The 13,266-nt window shown below is 40.4% G+C and overlaps 1 protein-coding gene across 8 annotated transcripts in view; it reads right to left on the bottom strand.

Annotated features, from left to right (window-relative positions):
• Window positions 1–13,266, bottom strand: part of TDRD3 (tudor domain containing 3) — a 632,378-nt gene that overhangs the window by 261,164 nt on the left and 357,948 nt on the right. For all 8 annotated transcript variants that reach the window (XM_029602992.1, XM_029602999.1, XM_029602994.1 and 5 more), the window contains exon 7: window positions 1,731–1,880. In XM_029602992.1, the coding sequence (XP_029458852.1) occupies window positions 1,731–1,880 (150 nt within the window). The remainder of the gene's footprint in view (window positions 1–1,730; window positions 1,881–13,266) is intronic.

Genomic DNA, 13,266 nt, shown 5'->3' with positions numbered 1-13,266 from the left:
GTCTGGGCAAGGAAAGAAGCTGAAATGTTACACTCTTCATCCATTACCTTATTATTATTAATTATAGTCAAAATTTTTATTCCATTATACAACATTCTTATCCAAACATTATTTTACTGACATAGGGAAGAATTTGCTTTTAAAAAGCTGCCGCACTTTTAAAAATATCAGCAAGCTGAAAAAAGTCAGCAAATGTCCTGTCTCCATCTTTTTCCTATATACTAAGAGGTAGATTTTAAAAGTGTTACTTGCACAAAAATGGCCGCATACATGTATATGTGGACTGCGTGCGAGCAACACAGATTTTAAAAAGTGCACACATCAAAAATAGGAGGGTGGAAAAGGGATCAAGCATGGACATTCTGGAGCAGGGTCAACAGTTACGTATGTAATTCTGTATTTTAAAACTGGATACTGCAGTGTGCATTGGCTTTTTATCTGCTTAACTTTACTACTGCTCCAGATGAGAAGCAAGTCTGTATATCTCAAGTTTTAGGGATTAGAGGACAGGATAAGGAGTCTGGGTCAACTGGAGTGTGTGCAGAATGAAGAATCAGAGGGATCTGAAAGACCTCAATATTAATTGGGCAAACTGGTAGAATAATTGGAAAAACTGAGTTGCTCTTCAAGTGAGCATGTTTTAAAATCTGCCTACATACACATGTAAAAGTCAGCACAGCTGACTCGAGCACAGCTAGTGTGCGAATCGCACACTAGCTGTGCTCGAGTAACCTCTTAAAGTTAGAAGCATACTTACATGCAGTTAGTGTATTTTAAAACATGTGCGTGCAAGTGCATTTGCAATTTAATATTAAAGCGTATCTTTGCTCATGTACATTTGTTTTTAAATTAACTTGTTAGTTTGCATGAGCCTGGACACCAAATAAATGCCATTTCGTGGTCAGGGGCAAGACAACAAGGTTAAAAGAAAGCATAGAACTACAAGCCAATCACCCATTTTGTCAAATATTAATTTGTTACATTTGAAATGAAAAAAATGTTACAAATAGAATCACTTTTGAAGGAGCAGACTTCACAATTCTTCACAGCAGGGAATATGCAACCTACCTGGGAATTTATGCATGGTATTGGAAGAATCATCCCTGCTCTAACAAAAATAAATGCCATGGAACCTTTAATGTCTGGAGAACTCAGTACAATATGCTATCAAAACTATGGCACCTTCAACAATACAGTGGCTCTTAAAACAATAGTGGGACACTGATGAGTTCCAGTTGAGGTATCACCTCTTTTATTACAATCCAGCACGCCCCGATTCTTTTTTCTCCATGAACTGACTTTGACCAAGCTTGCATAACTTCTGAGACCCCACAGGATCAAATTCCAGTGTGATACTGGTCTGGGCCAATGAAGTTCAAAGACAAAATTCAGGTGACTCACCAGAGTTTCATGAGACAAAGGCTGAGTCAGCAATGACAGTACAATAATAAGAGCAATAATGATGTGCTCAGCCATAGAGGCAGCCTTCCATCAGACCAATGGCCATAAATGTAACAGTAACAAGTAATGAAGTCTATTGAAAAATTACTATAAATCTTAATGCTGCTCAGTGATCATGGAATAAGAGGGAATTTATAAATAGAAGGCTCATTGAGTGCAATAACTACTCATCGGTTGAAAGAAAATGCATCAGATTTGGAGTTTTATTAAAACAAAATGCCATAACTAGGCATATTGCAAGATAAATCATACAATAAAATGTAGTTTACCTCTTTACTCTTTGCTACTTCTGCAATAGCAGCTGTTCTCTGTTTTTCAAATTCATCATTCTCTCCTAGAGGTTTCGTAGCATTTGGAGTTTGTAACGTCTTTCTCCGATCTAGCTCTCTGCTGTCCACTTGCGCAACAGACACACATCTCTGTTAATGTAAGAAAAACTTATGAATAACTTCAAACATTTAAATTTCATTTTGTTTCATGTATAAATTTTGGCAACTGCAGGTGTTTCTAAGTTCCAGCCTAAACAAATACAGTGCTCTTGCTAGTGCAAATGTAGTGCTATATTAAAAAAAAACACAAAAAAAAACAGTTTGGGTTCAAATTCCTATGTCTGTAAATGAGGTTGGCAGCTCTGAGGAAGAATATTCTTCATATTCTTATTGAAAAATAGATTAAAGTAAGCAGAGTACCACACATACTAAGGTGAATTGTTTTGAAGCATTAAATCTTACATCAATGTAAATAAATCCTTAAAAAAAACCATTTACAGGTCAAAGTTCCTATGCAGAAACAAACAGTAGACCACAACGAAGTAGTATCAACAGTTCTTCATGTTAAGCATCTTGAATCAGCTCACAATTTGTCAACACTTTCTTATTTAAAAATCAAATTTATTAATTGTGTTCTTTTATACTCAGCTTCACTGAACATCCTCACAGCATATCATTTAGCGCCCAAGTCCTCTAAGGGACTACATGGCATGAAGATCGGATCTGACACAAATAAACAAGAAACATTCACTGGCAACCTTTTCAAGTTGCAGGTTAAGAGAAAATAAAACAAAAGCAGAGCAAGTGCCTTAAGACCCCAAATTAAGCATATAGAAAGTGTGCCACAGCTATCAAATAATCATCTCTGCAGGGTGCTCTATTGATAGAAGAAACTTGTTAAACTCCTCCAGTGAGTCAAAATTTTGAATTTTGTTATGGTAGGTGTCCTATAATCATGCTGGCTAGAGAATCCAATATTTGGCCCCCAAAGCTTTAAGTTGCGGTCTAAAACAAAGAAAGGCCTTTCACCGTGACAAAGTAATCTTAGCAAGATCTGACACAAAAAGCAAAGTAGATTGGAGCTATCATACAGGTAGTGTTCCGGATCTCTAACACTTGCAAGTAACACAGAAGTTTAAATATAAAAGGTCTTGGAAACTAAACATGTTTTAAGGGCCAAGAAAGTATGCGGTGAGCCCTATCTATCTCTAAAAGATGTGTAAAATAGAGGCCCAAACAAGTATTAGCATCATAAGGTAGGAGATTAGATCCAATCCCTCAGCCTCCTTCTGTAATGCTGAGGATTCATAGATTGTTCCAATGATTTCTATTTAATAAATCCTCAAGGTCTCTCTGGAGGCCATTAGTTCTTTTCACTATCACCTGCAATTGCAGCACAATTCAGCCTTCATCCACAGCACTTTGTTCAATAGTCTCCAACAGATCTTGAAAGTTAGAAACATGCATTGCCAGATCTGCCACCTCATTCCAAATGGCACAGATAATTTGCCTTCAGCATTTTTTTAAGTTGATCTTTCGATGCAGCATTTTTTGCTTGGTGGCATTTTTTCAGGGGGCTGGAGGATCCTGCTTCACCGCTTGGTACCAGGAAGCAATAGCAAAAGCAGCCCTCAATCTTGCCTGGCTTAGATCCCGACATAACAAAGGGAATGAGAACAAAACGATCCATAAAAAATTAAAAAAATAACAAATGTTGGTGCCTGAATCACAGATGTTCTTGGGGAGCTAAAAGGTTTGGCAGCCATCTTAGAGCCACTCACAAGTATCACACCCCCCCCCCCCCACCATGTTCCATTATAAACAAAACAAATATGCATTAATTTAAGAGAAAAACATTATTATTAATGTATATACACATGGGGCCTGATTTAAAAAAGCATTTGGTCGAGTAAAACTGGTTTTACTCAAGTGGGCTTTTAAAAATTGCTACAATATATATACCATTGAATTGACCATAGGATTTACTCGCATAAGTGCACTTTACTCGAATAAATGGCTTTTGAAAATTGCTACGATATAATGTTACATTTATGTGCGTAAATCCTTTGCAAAATACCTCCATAGTGAGAGCCACAAACCTTCCTTACAACAGAACTTATACCAAAATATCTATCATTTCCATATCACAGAAAAATGGTAGAAGTCTATAAATGTATTCTGCAGTAACAGCTTAATATTTATGTGAGACATACTATACTCACCCAAGTATACACATCAACTGCTTCATTATTTTTCTAATTTTGAAATATTACTTTGATCACCAGAAACAACAGAATAGACATCAACTTCTTTTTTGAAATACAACAAATTTGTTAAATCTTTACCCTCAAAAAGGGTAGTAAGATGCAATGTGATATATACCATATAGTCAAAGGCAACCAAGGTCCATCCACAAAACAAACTCAATGTTTAAGTAATAACAACTTAAACTTTCTCCTCTGAAATTTGTGTTTTTCATCACTGCTTGCTCTTCAAAATATAATGTATGCTTTTATACAGAGGATGTCTCTCCAGGAGTGAGTGCCCAGATAGGAAGGGATAAGACATACTTTATTATTGTTGATTCGATTACACTGGGCAACAAATTTCACAAAAGTCATGTTACGGAAATTGAAATTAGTCAATTCTTATACATTTCCATGTGCTAACACGAATGTGACTGTGAAAATGCAAAATTGGCTCTAGTTTTTTTGTAATATGCACTAATATAATTACATCTTGAATTGTATGCCAATAGTAGGAGACCTACGGTTAATACCGTTTGAAAATGAAGTCATAGACTACATCTTAGATTTCTTTGCTGGTCTCTTGTACACCTGTCAGGAGCAGCTCTGCAGAGTGTCCAGCAGTAGTCAGCCAGCATGAATATTTCAATGCTCACCCTTTCTGACTGGGCTTCATATAGTTACACTGCTGACGTCAGCTTACTCAGCAGCAGCATGGCAGTAGGAACTGCATTGCATCAGAAAATGATGTAATAAACTCTGGATGATGTGTGCATGATGGTATTTATGCAATATGATGCAATATTACATCATTCTAGCTTATTTACAGTCCTACTGGATAAATTTACATGACTAAACATAGAAAGTGAACTATATTAAATATCTTCAAAACGAGAGCCAATAAAAACTTTTCATGGTCATATTCGTGTTCAGCACATCAAGATACTACAGAGTAGGACTTTTTTAGGTCAGTAACACTTTCATTGTTGCCCAGTATTATTAGAAACGCTGATATCTGGCTGACTGGTGGGTTTGAGCATCACTAGGTAAGTTGCCTGCCTGGTGTAAAGGAAAGAGAACTCATGCATCCCTAGACAGAATTTTAGAGCAATGCTTTCCAACCCTCTCCTGGAGGTATACCTAACCAGTATTCAAAATATTGATTTACATACTGTACAGATACAGTATATGCAAATCTCAAGCATATATATGTGTCAATCCTGAGAACCCCAATTGGCTAGATGTGCTGCCAAGAGAGGGTAGGGAAACATTTTAGAGCGCCAGGGAAGAGCCAACTGTCAAGAAACATGTAGGTACTAATGACATAAGAAAAAGAAGAAGGGAGATTCTAGAAGCCAAATTTTGGCTTTTAGGTAGGAGACTGAAATCCTGAACCTCCAGCACAGTATTCTCAGAAATGCTCCCAGTTCTAAGTACAGGACTGCATTCTGGAGTCTCATTGTATGGTTGGGACAATGGTGTAGGGAGGAGGACTTTAGACTTATTAGGAACTCAGGAACATTTTGGGAAAGAGAAGCCTGTTTCACCAGAGTGAAACCCAGATGCTGGCACTAATGAAAAGAAGATGCAGCAGCTTTAAATGAGATTATTAGGAAAAGCTGGAAGTCGCTCAGGAGCACATGGTTCAGACTGAGATATTGCCAAATGATACTTTTAAAACAGAGAAGGCAGTAAAGGCTGAGGTAGCTCAGGGGGATTTAAATGAAGAGCACACATATGAATGCTTCAATTACCTGAATCAACTGCTAAAAATAGGCAGGCTATGATTAGGGAAATAAAACAAATTTACTAGTCTGTATCAAATGTAAGAAGTCTAAAAACTAAGATTGGACAGTTAAACATATGGACCTAGGTTAAGCCATCGACAAAATATGCATCTCAGATACTTTATGGAAAGAGGCTAACTAATTGGACAAACTGAAACTAGGACACAAGATATATCTAAATGACAGGGCAAATCAAACTGGGGGCTAGGTGCACTAATGGGAAAAATGGCACAGAGTCAAGTAGGATAAAGTCAACAGGGAACAAATAGCACTCTGGAATTTCTAAGGTATAGAAATGCCATGTGAAATGGGGGTGAAAAGTATAACTATAGCAATATACTATCACCTGCCTGACCAGCATGATTGAAACAGATTGTAAAATGCTAACAGAAATTAAACAGGCTAATAATTTGGGTAACACAATAATAATAATGTCAGGCGTCCAAGAGAGGTAAAACCTTTAGATTCCATAAAAGACTGCATCATGGAGCAGCTGGTCTTGGAAGAGGGGAAACAAATTTAGACTTTGTTCTCAGTGGATTGCAGTACAAGGGGAGGCCACTTGGCAATAGTGATTATAATGCAATCAAATTTAATATACTGTAATCACCGATGGGTGAATATTAAGGAAAACTACTGCAATAGCATTCAACTTCAAAAAGGGAGACTATGATGAATATGAGAAAATTAGGAAGAAACTTAGGGGCAGTTGCAAGAGTTGTTTAAATACACTATCTTGGAAGTGCAGATAAAAGTATTCCATGCATTATAAAATGTCAAAGGAAGACCAAATAATTGCCAGCATGGCTAAATGGTGCTGTGAAAGAAACCATTAAAGCCAAAAGGGCTCTTTTAAAATATTGAAAGCAAGTCCAAATATAGAGAATAAGAACAGCACAGAACCTGGCAAGACAGATGTGAAATAATAAGGCAGACCAAAAAAAGGTTTTGAGAAGGAGCTTGCCACAGAGGCAAAAACTAATAATAATCCTGTGGGAGCACTGAGAGGATAGGATCACCTTGCTGGTGGCTGAAAGGAATCAGTAAGGTTTGTTTGGGATTTTTTTTTTTTTTAAGTATTGGGGAGAAGTAAATTATAGGTGTATATTATTTAGTGTGTTTGTGCTTTTAATAGTCAGTAAGGCAGCTAATAAGCAGAAGTTAGTGTGTTTGTATATATATATATTAAAAAAAAAAAAGTTAGCCAGAAACTAGAAATAAGCTAGGAGCAGTGTATACCTAAGTAAAAAGGTTGAAAAGTTAAGTTACTCACCTTGGAAAGCTGTTAAGGTTGTGTGATTGATTTGTTTAGGTACCATCATTTGTTAATCAGAACAGCAATGAGTCACTCAGGACAACTAACTGTAGTATAAATCTCCAAAAGGATTGATTTGCACTAATTTACCTTAGAAGCACAATATTTATTTATTTATTTAAAACTTTTATATACCGACGTTCAAATGGATATCACATCGGTTTACATTATAACAGGGGGTAACAATTAACATCAGTAGGAGGAAAATAATAGTTACATCTAAAAGGTAAATTCCAAGGAACGGGATGTCGAAAAAAGAGAAGCAGAGTTTAGTGAGGGATAGAGTTAACGTTAAGAGAGAAAGAAAGAAAGCAACTATATTACATACTGCCACATTATAATACGGTACAGTAGTAGAGTATTATATAAACATTATCTGAAGGTATATTACATTATGTTACATTGTAAATTACAGACTTTAATACAGAGCTATGTTGACCAGGGATGCTACGATTAGGTGAATGTCTGTTTGAACAACCAGGTCTTCAACTTTTTTTTGAAGGTTGTTGTACTCTGCTCTAGACGTAAGTCAGGGGGCATTGAGTTCCATAGAGATGGTCCTGCTATGGAAAAGGCTCTCTCTTGGGTGGAGGCGAGCTGTGAAAGTTTGTGGGAAGGGGTTGACAGATTTCCTAAATAAATGGATCTGGTTGGTCTCTTGGGGGAGTGATATTGGAGTGAATCATTTAGCCAAATCATCTCTTTATTGTGTAGAGTTTTATGGATAATTGTTAGGCATTTATGTTGGATTCTGGCAGGGATTGGAAGCCAATGAAGTTCTTTGAGTATTGGAGTTATGTGGTCCGATCTGCGTGAGTTTGTGAGGATTCTAGCTGCTGCATTTTGTAGCATCTGCAGTGGTTTGATTGTGGTTGAAGGTAGACCCAAGAGTAGGGCATTACAATAATCTAACTTTGTGAATATGGTGGCTTGGAGGACTGTTCGGAAGTCACTAAAGTGAAGGAGGGGTCTTAGTTTCTTCAGTATGTGAAGTTTAAAGAAGCAGTCCCTTGTTATATTAGAAATGTGTTTTTGGAGATTGAGGTGGTTGTCGAGGGTAACCCCTAGATCCCTGACATGAAGTGGAGAGGGGTTGGAGGTGACAGGGAGAGTGGGGATATGGCGGGAAGGTGAGATAAAAAGTAGTTCTGTTTTTGAGGTGTTTAGAGCAAGCCTGAGGTTAGTGAGGAGGCTGTTGATTGACTTGAGGCATGTATCCCAGGTTTTTGAGGGCGTTAGTCACAGAGTCGGTGACAGGAATGAGGACCTGGACGTCATCTGCATAGACATAGTGTGTGAGTCCTAGGTCTGCAAGGAGTTGGCATAAGGGAAGGAGGTAAATATTGAAGAGGGTTGGGGAAAGGGAGGAGCCTTGAGGGACCCCATGGGATAGCCTAACAGGGTTTGGATTCGTAGTTGCTGAATTTAACTTTAAAGTGGCGATCCGCCAGAAAGGAAGTGAACCAGCTCAGAGCTGGGCCTGAGATGCCGATGTCAGAGAGTCGGTCGATTAGTATATTGTGGCTAACAGTATCAAAGGCCGCGAGATGTCTAACATGGCCAGGATACATGTTTGGCCTTTATCAAGGCTTTTTAGCATGGTGTCGGAAAGGGAGATTAGGAGGGTTTCAGTGTTAAAGAACTTTCGGAAGCCAAACTGTGATGGGAATAACAGTCTGTGATTTTCCAGGTGTTCTATAAGCTGAGCATTTACTACCCTTTCCATGAGTTTCGCTATGAATGATAAATTGGATATTGGTCTGAAGTTGGAAGGAACTGCGGGATCTAGGTTAGGTTTCTTAAGTATGGGTTTGAGTATGGCTTTGTTTCAGTTCAGGGGGGACTAGACCAGTAGTGAGGGAGCAGTTAATGATTTCTGATTATGGGTTTGGCTATGATGTCAGGGATAGCCAGGAGGGATTTAGTAGGTATGGAGTCTTCAGGATGTGAGGATGGTTTCATTTTCTTTAGGAATCTAGTAATCTCAGAGGCAGAAGTGAGTTCGAAAGAATTAAGAGTGGTGTTGGGGTTCTTCTGACTGGTGAAAGGGAGGGGGGGGGGAGGGGGGAGAGATGAGATAAGGTTGGTGATTTTGGTGTGGAAGAAGTTGGCTAATTCATTACATTTGTTTCTTGCATCAATATCGGTGATGGGGGGGGTGGTTTGAATTTGTGAGGGAAGTTACATAAGCGAAGAGGGCTTTAGCATCGTATTGATAATTGTGGATTTTACTAGCATAATAGTCTCTTTTTGTTTTCAAAATGGATGTTCGGTAGGTGTGGAGGGTGTGTTTGTAGGATAATTGGAGGCTGGGGAGGGGTTCTTACGCCAATTTTTCTCTTTGTCTCGTAGTTGCAGTTTGAGTGCCTTAAGTTCCTGGGTGTACCAAGGCTTCTTTGGGGTTGGATGGCGAAATTTCTTTAGAGATACAGGGGCAGATTCATCAGCGATATGGTTTGTAATGTTCTTCCATGAACTGTAGGCAGTAGCTTCATCGCTGAGGTCTAGATTCTGTAGGTCTTTTGAAAGGGATAAGGAAAGTTCCTCTAAAGAGCAGGATTTTCTATAGTGAATAGTATTGTTTTGTTTTTTGTTGGTACAGTGCGTTTTGTTTATTTTGAGGGTAGCGTTAATGAGGGAGTGGTCTGACCATGGAATGGATGTGCAGGTGGGAGGTGCAGTTAGGAGGAGATGGGAGGTTTGTAAAGATCAGGTCTAGGGTATGACCTGCTTTGTGGGTGGGGCTTGGATACAGATTGTGTGAAGCCCATAGCAGAGATGGCCGAAAGGAAGGCCTGCGCATGAGGGTGACTGTGGGATACAATCAATGTGTAAGTTGAAGTCGCCCAGTATGATGGCAGGAATGTCCATGTCAATCTTATCAGCAAGAGTTCAATAAGGGGGGAGGCATTATTATTGAGGAGGCCTGGAGGGGTGTAGACCAGACAGATTGGAGATGAGGAGATTTAAATAGGCCCACTTCATATTTATTGTCGATGTTGACTATTTGGTGAATAAGGTTGAGTTCTTTCTTGGCTACTAATAGGAGGCCTCCTCCTCTTTTTTTGAGTCTGGGGATAGAATGTATATTGTATAGATTGGTGGGGAGTTGATTCAGTAGTAACAACATCAGTTGGGTTTAGCCATGTCTCCGTTATTGCACAGATGTCTGGCCGGGAGTCTGATAGAAGGTCATTCAGGATGGGATTTTTTGGTTAAGGATTGGGAGTTGAATAGCAGGAGTGATAGTGTAGTTAGACAGAGCATTTGGGTTAGCGGAGAGATCAATATGGGTACTAGGGATCTGATATTTGTTGTAGGTGGGGGGAAGAAGCATTGTTTTCGGACATAGGGCCGGGGGTTGAGAATGGGAATGGGGTAGGATATCATATTCAGGTAGGAGTGTGGGAGGGTTCTGAGTGTTACCTGGGGGAATAGGAATGTATGGCTCAGAAATCGGAGTGAGTTGGTGTGATTGTGTTTGGACGAATATAGCAATAATAAAGGAATTGGGGGGGGGGGGGTTAGTCTGGGGCAGAATTGAGGGCCGGACTAGAGTGATGACTACCCAGATGTATCTAGGCAATTAGATAGGGGAAGCACTGAGAATATAATGAAGATCACATATACAGGGGATTCTGAAGCGTAGAACAGATTAATGGTGTGGAGGAGTTGAGGTATAACAAGGGGTGTTTGGTATGGGGGAGTGTTAGGGGCTGCACTAAGGGGCGCACCAAGGGGCAAGCTCCTTGGTCGTGCTCCTTAGGCGTGCGACGCACGGCGTGCGACGCCTAGGTCACTGCTTAACTTTTAAACGGCTGGAGGAGCTGGAGTAGCGCCTCCCACAGCCGGTGATGTCACAGGTGGGTCGGGCCGAGGGCGGGCTTCGCGGCGCGGCCTGGATCGTTGGCAGCGTCCCGGGTGCTTGCGGCGAGGTGCGGCCTGCTCTGGACCCCGATGGGTCAAACGCCGATCGCGAGAGCGTGGCCGGAGTCGAGGGTCGCAGCGAGGACGGGGCCGGAAACAGAAGGAGGCAAGGGAAGAGCTCAGTAACCCACAATCCAGTGGAGCACTGAGAGGAGAGGATCACCTTGCTGGTGATTGAAAGGAATCAGTAAGTTTTGCTTGGGGCATTTTTTTTTTTTTAAGTATTGGCGAGAAGTAAACTATTGGGGTATATTATTTAGTATGTTTATACTTTTAATAGTCAGTAAGGCAGCTAATAAACAGAAGTTAGAGTGTTTGTATTTCCCAACCCTCCCACCAGCTCATCCTTTAATTTATAGTCAGGGGCCACTTTCACACTAAAAAAAAAAAAAAAAATCAGCTTTTTAACTTCACTTCACGAATTCCCCACACTTTATTGAGAGTTTGATCATTCCCCTATAGGCCACTACCAGACATGTAATGAATTCACTAATACATTTAAAAGGATGCTAATAAGACACATTCTACACCCATAGCAACCTAAAACTTAAGTAGGAACTGAACAAATCTGAGACGAAGGCAGCAGTCCAGCAGCAAGAGGGGGGCCTCCCAGTCTTTTGCATTGAGTGTCACATATATGATTTTTTACCTGCCGGTGAGAAGTTGTACGTGTGCATCCAATGCAAAGAGCTCCTGTCTCTCAGAGAACAAATACGATCTCTGGAGGCTAGAGTGGCAGACCTGGAGACCTGAGGCAGACAGAGAAGTATATAGATGAGACCTTCAGGGACATAGTAGCCAAGTCCCAACCCTGGTGGGACTTGGCTACTATGGCAACCCTGGTGCTGCTTGGAGGAAGAAGGTCTCATGATCGGAAAGCATCAACCTGGTGTAGCAGGAAAGGATCCTGTAGCAAGGACCTGCTCTCCAGGTGGTGCATTGTCCTTTCGCACAGAGGATGTCTCTCCAAGGGCTACTGCACAGGAGGGAAGGGTTAAGTCGGCAGTCATAATTGGTGATTCGATTATTAGGAATGTAGACAGCTGGGTGGCTGGTGGGCATGAGGATCGCCCGGTAACATGCCTATCTAGTGTGAAGAAGGTGGACCTCACGCATCACCTAGATAGGATTTTAAACAGTGCTGGGGAGGAGTCGACTGTCATGGTATATGTGGGCACAAACGACATAGGAAAATGTGGAAGGGAGGTTCTGGAAGCCACATTTAGGCTCTTAGGTAGAAAGCTTAAACCCAGAACCTCCAGGAAGTATTCTCTGAAATGCTCCCTATTCCACGCGCAGGTCCCCAGAGGCAGGCAGAGCTCCGGAGTCTCAATGCGTGGATGAGACGCTGCTGCTGCAAGGAAGAGGGATTCAGTTTTGTTAGGAACTGGGGAACCTTTTGGGGAAGGGGGAGTCTCTTCCGAAGGGATGGACTCCACCTTAACCAGGGTGGAACCAGACTGCTGGCGCTAACATTTAAAAAGGAGATAGAGCAGCTTTTAAACTAGAACAAAGGGGAAAGCCGACAGTCACTCAGCAGCACATGGTTCGGAGGGAGGTATCTTGAAAGGATACTAATGACGCATTAGAATTAGGGCAACCCAACAGTGAGGTTCCAATAATAAGAAAACTGGTCTAAGTGCCTGTAAATAAAAACTCACCTGAGCTAAAAAATTCTAATTTATCCCTATCAGTAAAAAAGCAGAATGAAAATGCAAACAAAACACACACTTTGAAATGTTTGTATGCTAATGTCAGAAGTCTAAGAAGTAAGATGGAAGAATTAGAATGTATAGCAGTGAATGATGACACAGACTTAATTGGCTTCTCAGAGACATGGTGGAAGGAGGATAACCAATGGGAGAGTGCTATACCGGGGTACAAAATATATCAAAATGACAAAGAAGAGCATCCGGAAGAGACTCCCCCTTCCCCTTTATATCCGGTATGGCATAGAGTTAATAAACATTTAGATAAAGGTGAACTGGTAGATGTAGTGTATTTGGATTTTCAGAAGGCATTTGACAAAGTTCCTCATGAAAGGCTTCAAGGAAAATTAAAAAGTCATTGGATAGGAGGCAATGTCCTTTCGTGGATTGCAAACTGGCTAAAAGACAGGAAACAGAGAGTAGGATTAAATGGACAATTTTCTCAGTGGAAGGGAGTGGGCAGTGGACTGCCTTAGGGATCTGTACTGGGACCCGTGCTTTTCAATATATTTATAAATGATCTGGAAAGAAATACGAGTGAGGTAATCAAAT

The sequence above is a fragment of the Rhinatrema bivittatum genome, chromosome 5, assembly GCF_901001135.1.
Source record: "Rhinatrema bivittatum chromosome 5, aRhiBiv1.1, whole genome shotgun sequence".
NCBI lineage: Eukaryota > Metazoa > Chordata > Amphibia > Gymnophiona > Rhinatrematidae > Rhinatrema > Rhinatrema bivittatum.
Note: the sequence above shows the minus strand (reverse complement) of the source record. Positions and strands in the feature narration are given on the sequence as shown.